Raw genomic sequence first — 16,395 nt, 5'->3', positions numbered from 1 at the left:
AAAGCAGCCACTTCCCCTCAGCCAGTTGCTTCTAGAACTGAGCAGCAAAGCTCTAATCACAGGGTCTGACCACTAAGCACATCTTTCCCTCCACCCGTCTCCGTTTTCTACAGGCATTGCTCTCTCTGTGATTCCCTTGTCTACACGTCCTTCCCCACTGATCTTCCTCCTGGCAATTATCCCGGCGAGCATGACAAGTGTGACACCTCCTCCATCACCGTCACTCAGGGCCCCAAGTGAGGTGACACTTCACGTGTGAGTCAGTCAGGGTCATCGACTGTATCCGGTGTTCCCAGTGCAGCCTCCTCTACATCCATGAGAGCCAACTGAGAAGTGGTCAGCTTTGTTAAACACCTTCAATCTGATCGCTACAAAAGGCAGGATCTCCCTTTCACGACCCATTTTAATTCGACTTCCCATTCTGATGTGTCTGTCCACGGCCTTCTCTACTGCCATGATGAGGGAGGCCAAACTCAGGCTGGAGGAGCAACACCTCGCATTCTGTCTGGGTAGCCTCCAACCTGATAGTATCAACATTGATTTTTCCAATGTCCATAATTTCTCCCCCATCCCTCCTCTTCCTTTTATCCATTCTTCATTCTGATTTCTCTCTCACTCCTCACCTGCCCATTACCTTCCTCCTCCTTCCTCTTCCTTCATTGTCCACTGTCCTCTCCCATCAGACCCCTTCTTCAGCCTTTTTCCTCACTTCCTACATCCTTACTTCATCCCCACTCCATCACCCACCCACCTTCTCCCTCACCTGGTCTCACAGCCACCACCTGTACTCCTCTACCCCAACCCCCCTCGCCACCACCTTCTTATGCTGGCTTCTACCCTTTCCTTTCCAGTCCTGATTCGGGGTCTCGGCCTTCGTCTCTTAATTCCCTTCAACAGGCCTGGCTTGTTGAGTTCCTCCAGCATTTTGTGCCCGTAGCTTTGGATTTCCAGGACCTGCAGAATTTCTCATGTTTATAATCTCAATCTTGCAGTCCTGCGTCCCCAATAACGACACCCCACCCTCACTTCTCAAGAATCGAACTATCTCTGCCCAAAAGTCTCGCCACCCTCTGACAGAAAACCTGTTGCTTCAATGCAGTCTTCAATCGGTGCCTTTATTTTTAAACAGAGCTGCCTTTTACAAAGCCGTACAGTATAGAAACAGATCCATTCTGTCAGCTGAAACCATGCCATGTATTTGACTTTCCCGTTACATTTTTCTCGAAGTCAACCAAACAAAAGAGCTGGCCATTGGTTTCAGGTAGGAAGGGGGCAGTTGCACATGCTCCCCATCTACATCAATGGTGCAGAGATTGCGAGCTGGGAGTTTCCGGTTCCGAGGCATCAACATCACCAGTACCTTGTCCTGGTCTAACCACATGGACGTCACAGGCAGCTCTACTTCCCCAGGAGGCTAAGGAAATTCAGCATGCACCTGCTGACCCTCATCAACTTTCACAGGTACACCACAGAAAGCATCCAGTCTGGAATCACCATGGGTCAGTTCAGCAACTGGTCTGGATATGACCACAAGATACTGCAGTGGTGGACACAGCTCAGCACGCCACAGGAACGAGCAGCACCTCCATGGACTCCGTCCACACTTCCTGCGGCCAGCAGAATCAAGGATCCCACTCACCCCGGGCATTCTCTCTTCTCCCATCAGGTAGAAGATACAAAACCCTGAGAACACAAACCACCAGGCTCAAGGACAGCTTCTATCCCACAGTTTTGAATTGTCCCTTAGTACAATAAGGTCTTTCCCAAGTTACAAACTCCAGACTTACAGACAGCCCCCTGTACACACAGGGGGAGCGTCTGGGAGATCTGCTGGCTGAAGTGAGGCTGCAGGCATCTTCTGCCGAGATCACAATACACTTTCTAGACTCAATTGTCACTTTATTAGTTACGTTATACAGCGACCACTTACTGTGAGTTCATGGTCTTTTGCTGCTGTACCTCATCCACTTCAAAGTTTGAGATGTTGTGTATTCAGAGATGCTCTTCTGCACACCAGCCTGAACAAGTCCAGCTGCTCTCCTCCGATTTCTCTCATTAACGAAGCATTTTCGCCCACAAAACTGCCACTCGACTTTTTTTCTGTTTTTCGCACCATTCTGTGCACACTCAAGAGAGTGTTGTGTGTGAAAGTCTCAGGAGATCAGCCATTCCTGAGATAGTCAAACCACCCTAACTGGCACCAAATGGTCAAAGTCACCTAGGTCACATTTCTTCCCCGTTCTGATGTTTGGTCCGAACCTCTTGACCACGTCTGCATGCTTTTATGCATTGAGTTGCTGCCACGTGATTGGCTGATCAGCTTTAAGGAGCAGCTGTATGTAATATAGTGGCCACTGAGTGTATGTTTCTGAGATGCTGGATGAAATAAACCGCTGTTTTATCCCACACACAGTACTTTCGTGGCAACTACAATATCATTGAATCTCGTAAAGAATTCTGAATTGTTGAGTTAAATGTTCTGGTTGCCCGTGCTGTTGTTTAAATATAGCGTGGCAGCCAAATTTCTGGATTCAAACAGTTCCCTGTTGTTGCCCAGGGAGGATCTGTACTCTATTCTAACCGCCCCCACCCCGCCCCACCCAGCCCATGATTACATGACCTACCGATTGTGATGATCAGCTCCCTTTCGCCTTCGTCCTTCTCGTTGTCGCTGGCAGCAGCTTCCTGTGGGGTGGGCGGTCCTTCTCTCAGCCCCTGACTCGCATCCAGCTCAGGGCTGCCCTGGGCAGTCGGCTGGCTCTCTAGTTTCGGGGAAGCCGCGTTCCCGGAGGGACCTGCGATTGCAGGAGGTGTCCCCTCCCAGCTGTCAGGGGTTGATGTGCCTGAAGGAAGACAGCACAGTGCAAGGTAAAGGACTCTCAAGCAAGCAGAGGGGCCATCAGAAGAAACCTAGAGGAACACAGCTCTGTTCAGCTTTGATGTCCCCAGAATTTCTCGCTGGGATCCTCACATACCAGCCTCTTACTGGGGGGGGGGGTTTAATCAGCTGGAGGTGTGGACTGAGGAATGGCAAATAGGCTCAATTCTGATAAGGGCAGGTGTTGTATCAACAAATCAGGCTAGGTGGGGCCTTGGGGAGTGTTGTAGAAGAGGACTGAGAAGTACAAGTACATAGTTCCTGGAAAATTGCATCGCAGGTAGACAGGTTGATGGATGTGTTTGACACAATGGCTTCATTAATCAGGGCACTGAGTATGAAAATTAGGAAAGCAAATTTATTATCAAAGTCACCGTATACTACCCTGAGATTCACTTTCGTGCACACTTACAGTAAATACAAAGAAACATGATAGAATAAATGAAAAAACACACGACACGGACAAACGACCAGTGTGCAAAAGACAAACTGAGCAAACACATAAAGAAAAAATATTAATAATAAATAAACAATAAATATCAAGAACATAACATGAAGAGTCCTTGAAAGTGGGTCCATAGGTTGTGGGAATAATTCAGCATTGGGGTGAGTGAAGTTGAGTGAAGTTATCCACTTTGGTTCAAGAGCCTGGTTGAGGGGTAATAACTGTTCCTGAACCTGGTAGTGAGAGTCAGCAGTGAGAAGAGAGCATTGGTCTGGATGGTCGGGGTTCCTGATGACTGATACTGCTTCCTACAAGATGTTAGTGAGGCCGAATTAACGTGTGCAGTTTTGGTCACCCTGTTACAGGAAAGATGCTATTAAGCTGGAAAGAATGTAGAGGAGATTCTGTTACTGCAACTTGAGGGACTGAGTTATAGGGAGAGGTCGAGCAGGTTGGGACTTTATTCAATGGAGCCGAAAAAACAAAAGATGATCTTATAAGGATTATTGAGGCCCTCCGCTGGATGTTGCTGTCACTGTGATACACAAGCCAGGGCAGTGCGATATGGAGAGTAAGCTGCTGCCCATGCAGCAGACTCCCCCAGCTGATCAATCCACAGGAACAGCAGAGACCGATACAGTTTGACACCAATGACATCGTAACAGCTGCCAGTCAGCAGTGAACTCAACATAGGACTGCCTTAGGGGCTCTAACTCCAGATTTTTCCTCGGGGTTTACTCCCAAAGCCTTCCTCATGAGTGGGTATAGCCGCAAGGGAACGGAGGTTTGAGATCAGAGTTTTCCTTCTCCTAGATGAGCTGCCAACCACAGCAGATGAGCCCCATCTGCCCAAAGCGACTGGTTTTAAGGTGCCAGTAATCCGCCTTTGCCCCTTCTATCAGTAGAAACGGTTCTGCTGGGCTTAGTAACTAAGCCATACGTGAAGGCCAGGAGCTGGACTTGGTTGTCAGAGGCAATTTGAGGTGGATGCCATTGGGAGCAGTTTATAAGTAGGGGGAGCTTGTCCACACTACCGCTCCCAGCTATAACAACCTTAAGGAACCAGAAAAATTACATATATGATCTTGTAGAGATTATTATTTAAATAATGAGGGCATGGATTGGGCAAATGTTCAGTCTTTTTCCCCAGGTCTGGGAATCAAAAAACAGAAAGCACAGGTTTATGATGAAAGGGGGGAGATTTATAAAGAGCCCAATGGGTAACTGGTGGTCCACTGAGGGCGATCGGTATATCAGTTGAGCTGCCAGAGGAAGTGGTTGAGCCAAGTACAGTACCAATTAAAAGTCACTTGGTCAGATACATGGAGAGGGAAGGGTTAGAGCAGGGGTTTCCACATATGCCACGAACCAATACCATTAAATAATGGACCCCAGGTAAAGAGGGGTATGAGCCGAACACAGGCAAGTAGGGCTCGCTTAGATCGGCATCGAGGTCAGTACCACACTAGATAGGCTGAAGGGCCTGTTTTACTGATTTTTTTTTCCCCTCAATGATTCCTATTAAGGAGGTACAGCTTGTCACTGAACAGTCTTCAACAGATATACCGGCCAGTTGTATCAATTTCAATGCACAGGAATGCAAAAAGCTTCGGCGAGCAGCAGACTCTGCCCGAAGCACCACGGGCGCATCCCTCCCCACCATCGGTCGTGCCTGCAGGAGGCACTGCCTCAAGAAGGCAACGTCCATCATCAAAGATCCGCACCATCAGGCCACGCCGTCTTCTCACAGCTCCCACCGGGCAGGCGCCTTGCACCATGGGAGGGGTGACGAAGAGGGGGCCCGGTGGAATGGTCCCATCTTTCAGTGACATGCTTATCCAAGGTCTCTTCTACTACGGCAGGGAGAATGTCAATGGCTCACTCCCTCACCCAGCACCATCGGGCAACTGAGGATAGGATTCTGCTCGCCACAAAACACCCTCTGACATTGTAATGAAAATGGTATTACCCCAGTGCCATGGAGTGCCCGGGGCACACTAACGACGTGTCCCCGTCCTGACTGGTCCTCACCTGCCTGCCTGTGGGCTTCGCTGTCCTCCGGGGATGTCAGCTCCACTGGCTGGTGCTCAGCTCCGGGACACTGGACAGCCTCCCCCTCCTCCTCCTCTCCATCCTCCCGGTGGCAGGGGGCCGCCTGCCATGCAGCTGCAGGGCGGTCCACCCCGCCGGGGTCAGACAGTGGGCTCGTCTGCTCGTCCGTCCGGGTGGTCTTCGCTCTCTGCGGAGAAGGCGGCGCGGAGACCGCCTTCCTCTTCTCGGCCGGCAGCATCTCCCACTCCTCCCCCCGGGCTAGTCTGCGGAGAGAAAGCACGTCGCGATGAGGACAGAGAGCTTGGATAACGTGGACATCATGAGGTGGCCATTTGGCCTTTCAGTCCTGCCTCGTCACCGAATCTACACTGACTCCCAACTAATCTTCTGCACCAGCTCCCTAGTGCCCTCAAATTCCTCAATCTATAAATTACTTACCCACTCCAACTTAGAACATACCTAATGATCTATCCCCTGGGGCAGAAGATTCCAGACACTGGAGTCATACGGTACGGATAAAGTTCCTTCAGCCTGTCTTCAAACTACGTTATCAAATTACATACATGCCACTGTATACGATCTTGAGATTCATCTTTTTGCAGGCATTTACAGTAGAAATACAATGGATTCACACCACCCCCCCACCAATCCTTTATCATTTCCTGTCAGTCACCTTATGTACACACACTCCTGCACCGTGCCACTTATGTACATACAAACAGCCTGTGATTAGAAGCTATTGCAGGTATTTATTCTGTTTTTTAAAAAATTATTGTGTTCTTTATCTTAAGTGTGTTTTTTTGTGCACTGAATCTGGAGTCACAATTATCTCAGTCTCCTATATTTAGATTAGATTTAGATTATGAGGACACTCAGTCCTCGTTTATTGTCATTTAGAAATGCATGCATTAAAAAATGATACGTTCCTCCAGAATGATATCACAAGAAAACACAGGATAAACCAAGACTAAAACTGACAAAACTATATAATTACAACAATGCAAAGCAATACCATAATTTGATAAAGAGCAGACCATGGGCACAGTAAAAAAAAAGTCTCAAAGTCCCGATAGACTCATCATCTCCCGCAGGCGGTAGAAGGAGGAACTCTCCCTGCTATGAACCTCCAAGCACCGCCAACTTGCCGATGCAGCACCATTGGAAGCACCCGACCGCAGCAAACTCTGAGTCCGTCCGAAAACTTCAAGCCTCCGACCAGCCCCTCCAACACAGCCTCTCCGAGCACCATCCTCTGCCGAGCTTTTCGACCCCACCCCGGCCGCCGAGCAGCAAGCAAAGCTGAGGACTCAGGGCCTTCTCCCCCGGAGATTCTGGATCACACAGTAGCAGCAGCAGCGAAGCAGGCATTTCATAAGTTTCACCAGACGTTCCTCCGTCTCCATCAAATCAGGATTGTGCATGGCACCCTACTTGACAAATAACAGACATCACCGCCGGAGTGGCCGCTGCGAGCTGTATCGTGCCGCCATCTTCTCCTCCCTCCTATACCTCTGTACTGGAAATGTCATTGAGCAATCTTTAAAAGCTATGCACAGACCGACACACAAAGTGCAAAAGAAGACAAACTGTGCAAGTAGAAAATAAATAAATAGTACGGAGGCAGGTCGTAGAATCCTTGAAAGTGAGTCTGTCGGTTGTGGAATCAGTTCAGAGCTGAGGTGAGTGAAGTTATCCACACTGGTTCAGGAGCCGGATTACTGAGGGGTGTTCACTGTTCATGATCCTGCTGGTGTGGGACCTGAGGCTCCCACACCTCCGGCCTGATGGAGACTGTGAGGAGAGAGCATGGTCTGGATGGTAGGGAGTGGAGGGAGGTGGGGTGGGGTGCTCGATGATGGACGCTGCTTTCTTGTGGCAGTATGGGGTGTATGGGGTGTCAGGGAGGGGTAGCATCTCTGGTGGGGGAACATGTCGTGTCCTTTTCAGGGCGGTTAGTCCACCTTTGGTCCCCACCTGGCACTCAGCTCTCACCTGTGGCTCCCCGTAGCTGCTTGCATGCGACAGCGGCCACACCCCGGGCAACGGCTTCGACAAGCCGGCTAAACCAGGTGAGGGTAGCCAACGGGTCTCAAACCCTCGGTGAGATAGGGAGTTGTCTATCCCAGCATGTGAGGACAGACTCCGGTGGATTGAGCAGACGAGACCAATGGAAGGTCCAACGGTCAAGAAGGTGGTCTGTGCAAGCGTCGTGGAACATGTAGAGCAGGACAAGACACAGAAGACATCCTGGTCATCCACTGCGCTTAGTCCCATCTCCAGCCGTCTAGACTCTGTCTTGCCACTGGATCCAGATGGGAATTGGGAAGAGAAGAGAGTGAGGCTGACGCTGCGCAACTCTCCCTCACTTAAATCCAAATCACGCGCTAGTCTTGACACCATCATAATGGTGTCGAGGTCCTTATCGACGTCGACGATGGACGAACAACCAACCTTGTGGCAGCACTCCTCGTAGATGTGCTCAGCGGTGGGAAGGGCTTTGCCTGTGACGGACTGGGCTGTACACACTGCTGTTTGGAGGGTTTCCCATTCTTGACAGCTGGTATCTCCATACCAAATCTCCACTGTGCATCTACAGAAGTTTCTCTAAGTTTTAGATGACATGCCAAATGTGCGCAACCTTCCAAGAAAGTAGAGGCATTGTCTCTTCTGTTATGATGTCTAACAGAGCAACACACACAAAATGCTGGAGGAACTCAGCAGGTCCGGCGGCATCGATGGAGGGGAATAAACAGTCAACGTTTTAGGATGCGAGTCCTAATAAAAGGTCTCGGCCCAAAATGTCAACGATTTATTCTACCCCATAGATGCTCTGACCTGCTGAGTTCCTCCAGCATTTTGTGTGTGTGTGTTGCTCAGATTACCAGCATCTGCAGAACCTCTTGTGCCTAACTCAGTTGGTTTTATTTCCCCACATCCCCATTCTGTCCATGTACAACTCCAATGTTCTTTTCATTGTTGCTTATTTACCACCTGTAGCACCTCTTGTACCGTATACTGACCATTGCCGGGGTGGAAAGAGTTGCCCTCAGGTCTGCGATGAGAAAGTTCTCCATGCCTCAGATTGAAATGACCAGCTTCTAATCTAGCAACTGTCCTCTTGTTGTGACAACCCCACCAGTGGAAACACCTCAACATCAACCGTCAAGTCCCCTTACAGGCTTGAAATAAGGTCACCCCTCCTTTGTTTTACACACCAAGATCAACGAGGAGTCCATTTGATCCATTGTGCCTGTGCTTGCCCTTTGCTGGAACCCTGCAATTGGTCCTCCATTTCCACCACAATTATCTGTAAGTAACCTGCCTTCCAGTATTCACCCAGGTCCGTTTCCAACTACTGCCATTCAAAGTCAAAGGCACACCCTTTTAAGTCTTCTTGCCTTGACTGCCTTCTGCTAAGACTATAATAAATAGGGACAGAATTAGGCCTATTGAGTCTTCTCCCTCTGATTTGCTTTCCCTCTCAACCCCTCTCTCCTGTCTTCTCCCCATAACCTTACTAATCAAGAACCTAGCAACTTTTTCTTTAAATATACCAAGTGACTTGGTCTCTACAGCCCAGCTAGGGCAATGGATTCCACAGATTTACCACTCTCTGGCTAAAGAAGTGTGTCCTCACCTGTTCTATTCTGAGGCTGTGCTCTTTGGTCCTAGGCTCCTCCACTACAGGGAACATCTTCCCTGTGCCCACTCTATCAAGGTTTTTCAATAAACTCCAGTGAGTACAGGCCCAGGGCAAGCAAACGCTCCTCACACACAGGATTTTCATTCCCAGGGTAACTCCCGTAAAGGCTCTCTGAACCTTCTCCAATGCCAGCACATTCTTTCTTCAGTAAGGGAGCAAAAACTGCTCACAATACTCTAAGTATACATTGGCCAATGCCTTATAAAGCCTCAGTATTACATCTCTGCTTTTATACTCCAGTCCCCTTGAAATGAATGCTAACATCTCATTTGCCTTCCCCACCACTGACACAACCTGCAGGTTAAGCTTTAGGGAATCTTGCACGAGGGCTCCCAAACCCCTTTGTACGTCTGATTTTTGAATTAATTCCCCATTTTAAAAATAGTCGTTGCCTTTATTCCTTCTACCAAAGTGCATTACCATAGACTTCCCAGCACTATATACCATCTGTCACTCCTTTGCCCATTCTAATCTAAGTCCCTGTTTCCTCAATACTACCTGCCCCTCCAACTATCTGCAAACTTGGCCACAAAGCCATTAATTCCGTCATCCATATCACTGTCATATAACATGAAAAGAAGTGTTCCCAACACTGACCATTTGGCCAATCGACTCGGCTCCACCATCCATTATGACTCATTTTCCCTCTCCACCCCATTCTCCTGCCTTCTCCCCACAGCCTGTGACACTCTCACTACTCAAGAACTTATAAATCTCTGCTTTAAATATACACAATGACTTGGCCTCCACAGCTGTCTGTGGGGCAATGAATTCCACAGATTCACCATCCTCTGGCTAAAGAAATTCCTCCGCTTCTCAGTTGTAAATAGATGTCCTTCTATTCTGAGGCTGTGCCCTCTGGTCTTGGACTCCCACTATAGGAAGCATTCTCTCCACATCCACTCTATCTAGGCCTTTCAATATTCAATAGGTTCAATCAAATTCCACCCTCATTCTTCTCAACTCCATCAAGTACAGGCCCAGAGCTATTAAACATTCATACATAAACCTTTTCATTCCCAAGATCATTCTCGTGAAACTCTGCTGGACCCTCTCCAATGCCAGCACGTTCTTAAGAGGCCCAAAACTGCTCACAGTACTCCAAATGCAGTTTTACCAACACCTTACAAAGCCTCTTCTTCTGCCCTTTAATGGCGGTTGGCAGTCCAACTTAAAGGTGCATTACCGCCACCAACTGGACTCGAGTGTGGTGTAGAGAGTTGGGAAATAAAACCCTTACTAGTTCTTAGTCAAAATTAAACTGAGTAACCCCAAAAAGCCCCATAGATTGTAAATAATGAAAGACAACGTTGTGAATTAAAGTCACTTCCATAACCCTTCGTCTGTCCTGACGAAGAGTCTCGGCCTGAAACGTCGACTGTACCTCTTCCTAGAGATGCTGCCTGGCCTGCTGTGTTCACCAGCAACTTTGATGTGTGTTGCTTGAATTTCCAGCATCTGCAGATTTCCTCGCTTGCGTCCATAACTTAGTAAAGTTTTTAAGCGAAAACTGTCAATCCCCAAAGCTAGTACTGCAGCCTGAATTTGCTTTCTCTCAACCTTGTATGCTTCACATTGTAAAAGAATATGTTCAACGGTTTCATAATGATGATAAAACCTACACACCCCAGAGCGATGTTTTCCAACAAGATATAAGGAATAATTAAGCACAGTATGCCCAATTCTAAGTCAAGTCAATATAATCCCTTCCCTTCTCGTCTTACCCCCTTCTCCCATCAATCCAACAGTTTGATGTATTCTGTAAAGGTGTCTCCCCTTATGCCCATTATCCAACAGGTCTTGTCAGAATCCCCTCATTCTTCGCCCCACCAACCCCCTTCGCTTCTGATTTGCTCAGTGGAAGGTCTATACCCACAGGTGAACTTTTAACAGCCTTTTTGGCCAAACAATCGACCAGCTCATTCCCCTCAACACCTCTATGTGCAGGGACCCACAAGAAGACATGAAGACCAATACTTCGAATATGAAATAAAGTTTGAAGAGCTTCCAGCAGTAAATCTGACCTACTGCTAGAACGACCTGTTTTAAGACTAGTCAAATCCGAAATAAAGAATCTGAACAAATTATAACTTTGTAAGGACAGATTTCCTCCACCCACCAAAATGATGGCAACCAGTTCTGCAGTATACACTGACAAATAGCTAGTAAGATGTTTCTTTATTGTTGCCTGTAATTTGGGCAAATCAAGATCCTTGGATTTTGTTAAACCATGCAACCTAAAATCAGTTAAAGCCATTGGAAAACACCACGGTAGGGTTACCGAGAAAGCTACAGTGAGACATATTGTGTAATCCAGCAATCCCATATTCCTAGCGTGATGAGAACCCAGCTACCCAAACTAAAAACACTCCCCTTGTGATGTTCCCCACAGTTTTTCAACAGACCTTTAACAGAGGGTGATCATTTCTCTGTCCCCTCAAGTTAACTCAGTATGTTAACAACAACTTCATCCTCCGCAGCTGTAAGGGTAATTGTCCCATTTCAACCAGTCAAGCCGAAACAGAGCTTTACTGCACCACAACAGATTTAACACCTGTGCTTGTATCACATCGAAACATTTTAAAGTTGATCCATAAGCTACACAGCCATAATCAAGTACAGATCTAATTAAACAAAAATATAAATGGTCAACAGAGATTTTTGTGTAGTACCCCAAGACACCCAAGGATATTTAATGCCTCTTTACATTTATCAATTATCTTATTACAAAGTGTCAGCATTTCAGCCTATTACACTCTAGTCCTCTCGAAATGAATACCAATATTGCATTCGCGTTCCTTAGCACCCGAGCAAACCCAACTAACTGAAGAAACAACTCATTTTTCCATATTCACTCCACCAAAACTCCTCACGATTTTGAAAACTTTAGTTAAATGTCCCCGTGACCTTCTCTGGTCTGAAGGGAGAACCCCCTTGCTTTTCCATTCTCGCCACACAACCCACAGCGCTGGAGCATACTGGCAACACCGCCCAGGATCTCAGAGGGGAGGGTGTAGGGGTTGGAGCAGAGATAGAGATGCAGGGGAGGGGGGATAAAAGGAAAGAGCTGAAGGGGTGACAGTCTGGGTGGGGGGTGAGTGGAGGGAACCTCAGGGGTGGGAAGGATCTTGAATGAGGTCTGGAGAATGCTGAGGGGAGAGGAATTCCTACCACTTTTCTATTAAATTAGGGATACCCCCCCATCTCCATACCATTCTACATCCTCACACCCCTACACCCCCTCCTCCCTATCTTCCCTTTTCTCCCCAAACACCCTCTTCATTGTCCTTTTCCCCCACACCCTCCCTCCTCTCTTCCGCTCCCTCCCACATTCCCTCCTCCCTCCCTCCCTCTTCACTCCCTCCCCATCCCTCTTCACTCACTCCCTCCCTCTTCACTCACTCCCCCCATCCCTCTTCACTCACTCCCTCCCTCTTCACTCACTCCCCCTCCCTCTTCACTCCCTCCCTCCCTCTTCACTCACTCTCCCCCCCTCCCTCTTCACTCACTCCCCATCCCTCTTCACTCACTCCCCCCTCCCTCTTCACTCACTCCCTCCCTCTTCACTCACTCCCCCCATCCCTCTTCACTCACTCCCTCCCTCTTCACTCACTCCCTCCCTCTTCACTCACTCCCCCTCCCTCTTCACTCACTCCCCCTCCCTCTTCACTCCCTCCCTCCCTCTTCACTCACACTCCCTCCCTCCCTCTTCACTCACTCACTCCCTCCCTCTTCACTCACTCCCCCATCCCTCTTCACTCACTCCCTCCCTCTTCACTCACTCCCCCCATCCCTCTTCACTCACTCCCTCCCTCTTCACTCACTCCCCCTCCCTCTTCACTCCCTCCCTCCCTCTTCACTCACTCTCCCCCCCTCCCTCTTCACTCACTCCCCATCCCTCTTCACTCACTCCCCCCTCCCTCTTCACTCACTCCCTCCCTCTTCACTCACTCCCCCCATCCCTCTTCACTCACTCCCTCCCTCTTCACTCACTCCCTCCCTCTTCACTCACTCCCCCTCCCTCTTCACTCACTCCCCCTCCCTCTTCACTCCCTCCCTCCCTCTTCACTCACACTCCCTCCCTCCCTCTTCACTCACTCACTCCCTCCCTCTTCACTCACTCCCCCATCCCTCTTCACTCACTCCCTCCCTCTTCACTCACTCCCTCCCTCTTCACTCACTCCCCCCATCCCTCTTCACTCACTCTCCCCCCTCCCTGTTCACTCACTCCCCCCATCCCTCCCACATTCCCTCCCTCCCTCTTCACTCACTCCCCCCATCCCTCTTCACTCACTCTCCCCCCTCCCTGTTCACTCACTCCCCCCATCCCTCCCACATTCCCTCCCTCCCTCTTCACTCACTCCCCCCATCCCATTACCTTTGCAGCCCCACATCTCCCGCCCGTTTCCTTGATTCCTGCCGCCCCGTTTCCGCCGGTACCCCCCCACCCCCGCGCCGGACGAACCTCCCGACTCCACCGGCTGCAACTCGAGCCCCGAACAAACGTTCCGGGTCCGCTTCCCGTCGGCCGCCTCGTCGCTGCTGGCTGGTTTCAGCGTAAACCCCCGGCCCTGGACATGTCGTAGACCGTCGAAAGCAAACACAGACGTTCAAATCGCAAATGCAACGTTCGTTTTCCCCAGCTGGATAAATTCATTGCAGTTAGTTGCATTTTAAGCAATGTATTGTCTCTGCTCTAAGTCAATGCCCTGGAGTGGAATAACAAGCCGTGTTGTGGGGCGACCCGCACCTACCAGCTACAGCGCAGCCTTTCAGTTTACAGCCGCCGCGGCCAAACACCGCTCAACAACGACTTCAAATGAAAGAGTTCACAGTGTGAGGACATTTGATGGCTCTGGGCCTGTACTCACTAGAGTTTAGAACAATGAGGGGGGGATCTTATTGAAACCTATCGAATATTGAAAGGCCTAGATGGCGTGGAGAGGATGTTTCCAATAGTGGGAGAGTGTAAGCACAGCTTCAGAATACAAGGGAGAGAGCTGAGGAGGAATTTCTTCAGCCCAAGTGTGATGCACCTGTGGAGTTAATTGCTCCAGATACAGGAGGCCAAAATATTTAAAGCTGAGTTTGGTATGTTCTTCATTAGTAAGGGTGCCAAGGGAGATGGTGGATTAACACCTCATATACCGTCTAGTGTCCATACATGGCCTCCTCTACTGCCATGATGAGGCTAAACTCAGGATGGAGGAGCAACTCCTCACATACAGTCTAGGTAGTCTCCAGCCCCTTGGTATGAATATAGAATTCTCCAACTTCCGGCAATTCCCTTCCTCTATCCCTATGTCACTCTGCCCCCTCCTCCAGCTGCCTACCACCTCCCTCATTGTTCCGCCTCCTTCTACTACCCATTGTGTTTTCCCCTATTCCTAAATCACCTTTCCTGCCCATCACCTCCCTGCTTCCCCTCCCCCACCACTTTATCTTTCCCCTTACTGGTTTTCCACCTGGAACCTACCAGCCTTCTCCTTCCCACCCTCCCCCCACCTTCTTTATAGGGCCTCTGCCCCTTCCCTCTACAGTCCTGATGAAGGGTTCCAGCCTGAAACGTCGACTCATCGTTTCCACGGATGCTGCCCGACCTGCTGAGTTCCTCCACTGTGTTGTGAGTGTTGGTTATGGGGAGAACGCAGGAGAACAGGGTTGAGGGAGATAATAAATCAGCCATAAGACTTAAAGCAGAATTGGGTCATTCTACCCATTAAGTCTGCTCCACCATTCCATCACAGCTGACCCCAGATCCCACTCAATCCCATACACATGCCTTCTCACCATATCTTTTGATGCCCTGACCGATCAGGAAATAATCAACTTCTACACACAAAATATTCTGCAGATGCTGGGGTCAAAGCAACAAGCACAAAACGCTGGAGGAACTCAGCAGATCGGGCAGCATACGTGGAAACGAACAGTCAACGTTTCGGGCCAAGACCCTTCGTCAGGACTGCCTTATCAACTTCTGCCTTTAACTATACCCTTGGACCTGGCCTCCACCACAGTCTGTGGCAGAGCATTCCACAGATTCACTACTCTCTGGCTAAAAACATTCCTCCTTACCTCTGTTCTAAAGGGTCACCCCTCAGTTTTGAGGCTGTGCCCTCTAGTTCTGGATACCCCCTTCACAGAAAACATCCTCTCCACATCCACCCTATCTAGTCCTTCCAACATTCGGTAGGTTTCAATGAGATCCCTCTGCGTTCTTCTAAATTCCAGTGAGTACGGGGCCAAAACTGCCAAACACTCTTCATATGTTAACCCCTTCATCACGGAATCATCCTTGTGAACCTCCTCTGGACTCTCTCCAATGACAACACATCCTTTCCGAGAGATAGGCCCAGAACTGTTGACAATACTCTAAGTGTGGCCTGACTAGTGTCTTAGAAAGGCTAAGCATTATCTCCTTGCTTTTATGTTCTATTCCCCTTGAAATAAATGCTAATATTGCATTTGTCAGCCATGACAGAATGGTGGAGCATTCTCGAAGGGCTGAATGGCCTAATTCTGCCGTCTGTCTTACAGTCTTCCTCAGGAGGCTCAGGAGATTTGACCCCTGACCCTTGCCAATTTGTACAAATGCACACCAGATCCTATCCAGATGCATCACGGTTTGGTACGGCACCGGCTCTGCCAGGCGCTGCAAGAAACTGCAGAGAATTGTAGACACAGGCCAGTCCATCCCACAAACCAGCCCCTCCACCCTGCTGCTCTCTCCATCCATGTTTCCTGCTGCCTCGAGAGAGCAGCCAACATAACCAAGGACTCCTCCCGCCCCAGCCATTCTCTCTTCTCTCCCTTCTCATCGGGCAGAAGCCCGAAAGCACCTGCCACCAGGTTCAAGGACTGTTAGGACACTCTTGAATGGACCTCTTGTACGATAAGATGGGCCCATGACCTCATGATCTACCTCAGCGTGGCCTTGCTCTTTGCCTGCCTGCACTGCACGTTCTCTGCAGTTGCATTCTCTTTCCTCTTTTACTACCGTGACGTACAGAACAATCTGTCTGGGCAGAATCCAAAGCCAAAGCTTTTCACTGTATCTTGGTTCGTGTGACAAGCTGGCAAGGAAGCAGGTTCATGGAACATTACAGCACAGAAACAGGCCCCTTGGCCCTGATATCACGTCAAGGTAATTAGATTAGATTAGATTAGATTCAATTTTATTGTCATTATGCCGAGTACAGATACAAAGCCAATGAAATGCATTTAGCATCTGACCAGAAATGCAAAGAATAGTGTTATTTACAAAATAACTATGAATTTAAAAAGTGCTACAGCACACAAATATAAAAGTACTGAGAC

At 49.0% G+C, this 16,395-nt stretch overlaps 1 protein-coding gene across 4 annotated transcripts in view; it reads right to left on the bottom strand.

The window, feature by feature from the left end:
• LOC140211999 (GON-4-like protein) overlaps positions 1 to 13,501 on the bottom strand; it is a 63,548-nt gene extending 50,047 nt beyond the window's left edge. For 3 of the 4 annotated variants that reach the window (XM_072282374.1, XM_072282364.1, XM_072282345.1), the window contains exons 1-3: positions 13,457 to 13,501; positions 5,355 to 5,638; positions 2,625 to 2,843 (exon numbers count right to left, since the gene is read on the bottom strand). In XM_072282374.1, the coding sequence (XP_072138475.1) occupies positions 2,625 to 2,843; positions 5,355 to 5,613 (478 nt within the window). In that variant the 5' untranslated portion in view covers positions 5,614 to 5,638; positions 13,457 to 13,501. Of the gene's footprint in view, positions 1 to 2,624; positions 2,844 to 5,354; positions 5,639 to 8,395; positions 8,415 to 13,456 lie in introns of those variants that run through there. The other variant, XM_072282354.1, reaches the window with a different exon arrangement.
• Positions 13,502 to 16,395: the final 2,894 nt, after the last annotated feature.

Source organism: Mobula birostris, chromosome 2 (assembly GCF_030028105.1).
Source record: "Mobula birostris isolate sMobBir1 chromosome 2, sMobBir1.hap1, whole genome shotgun sequence".
Classification (NCBI taxonomy): domain Eukaryota; kingdom Metazoa; phylum Chordata; class Chondrichthyes; order Myliobatiformes; family Myliobatidae; genus Mobula; species Mobula birostris.
This window is presented reverse-complemented; position numbering and strand designations above follow the sequence as displayed.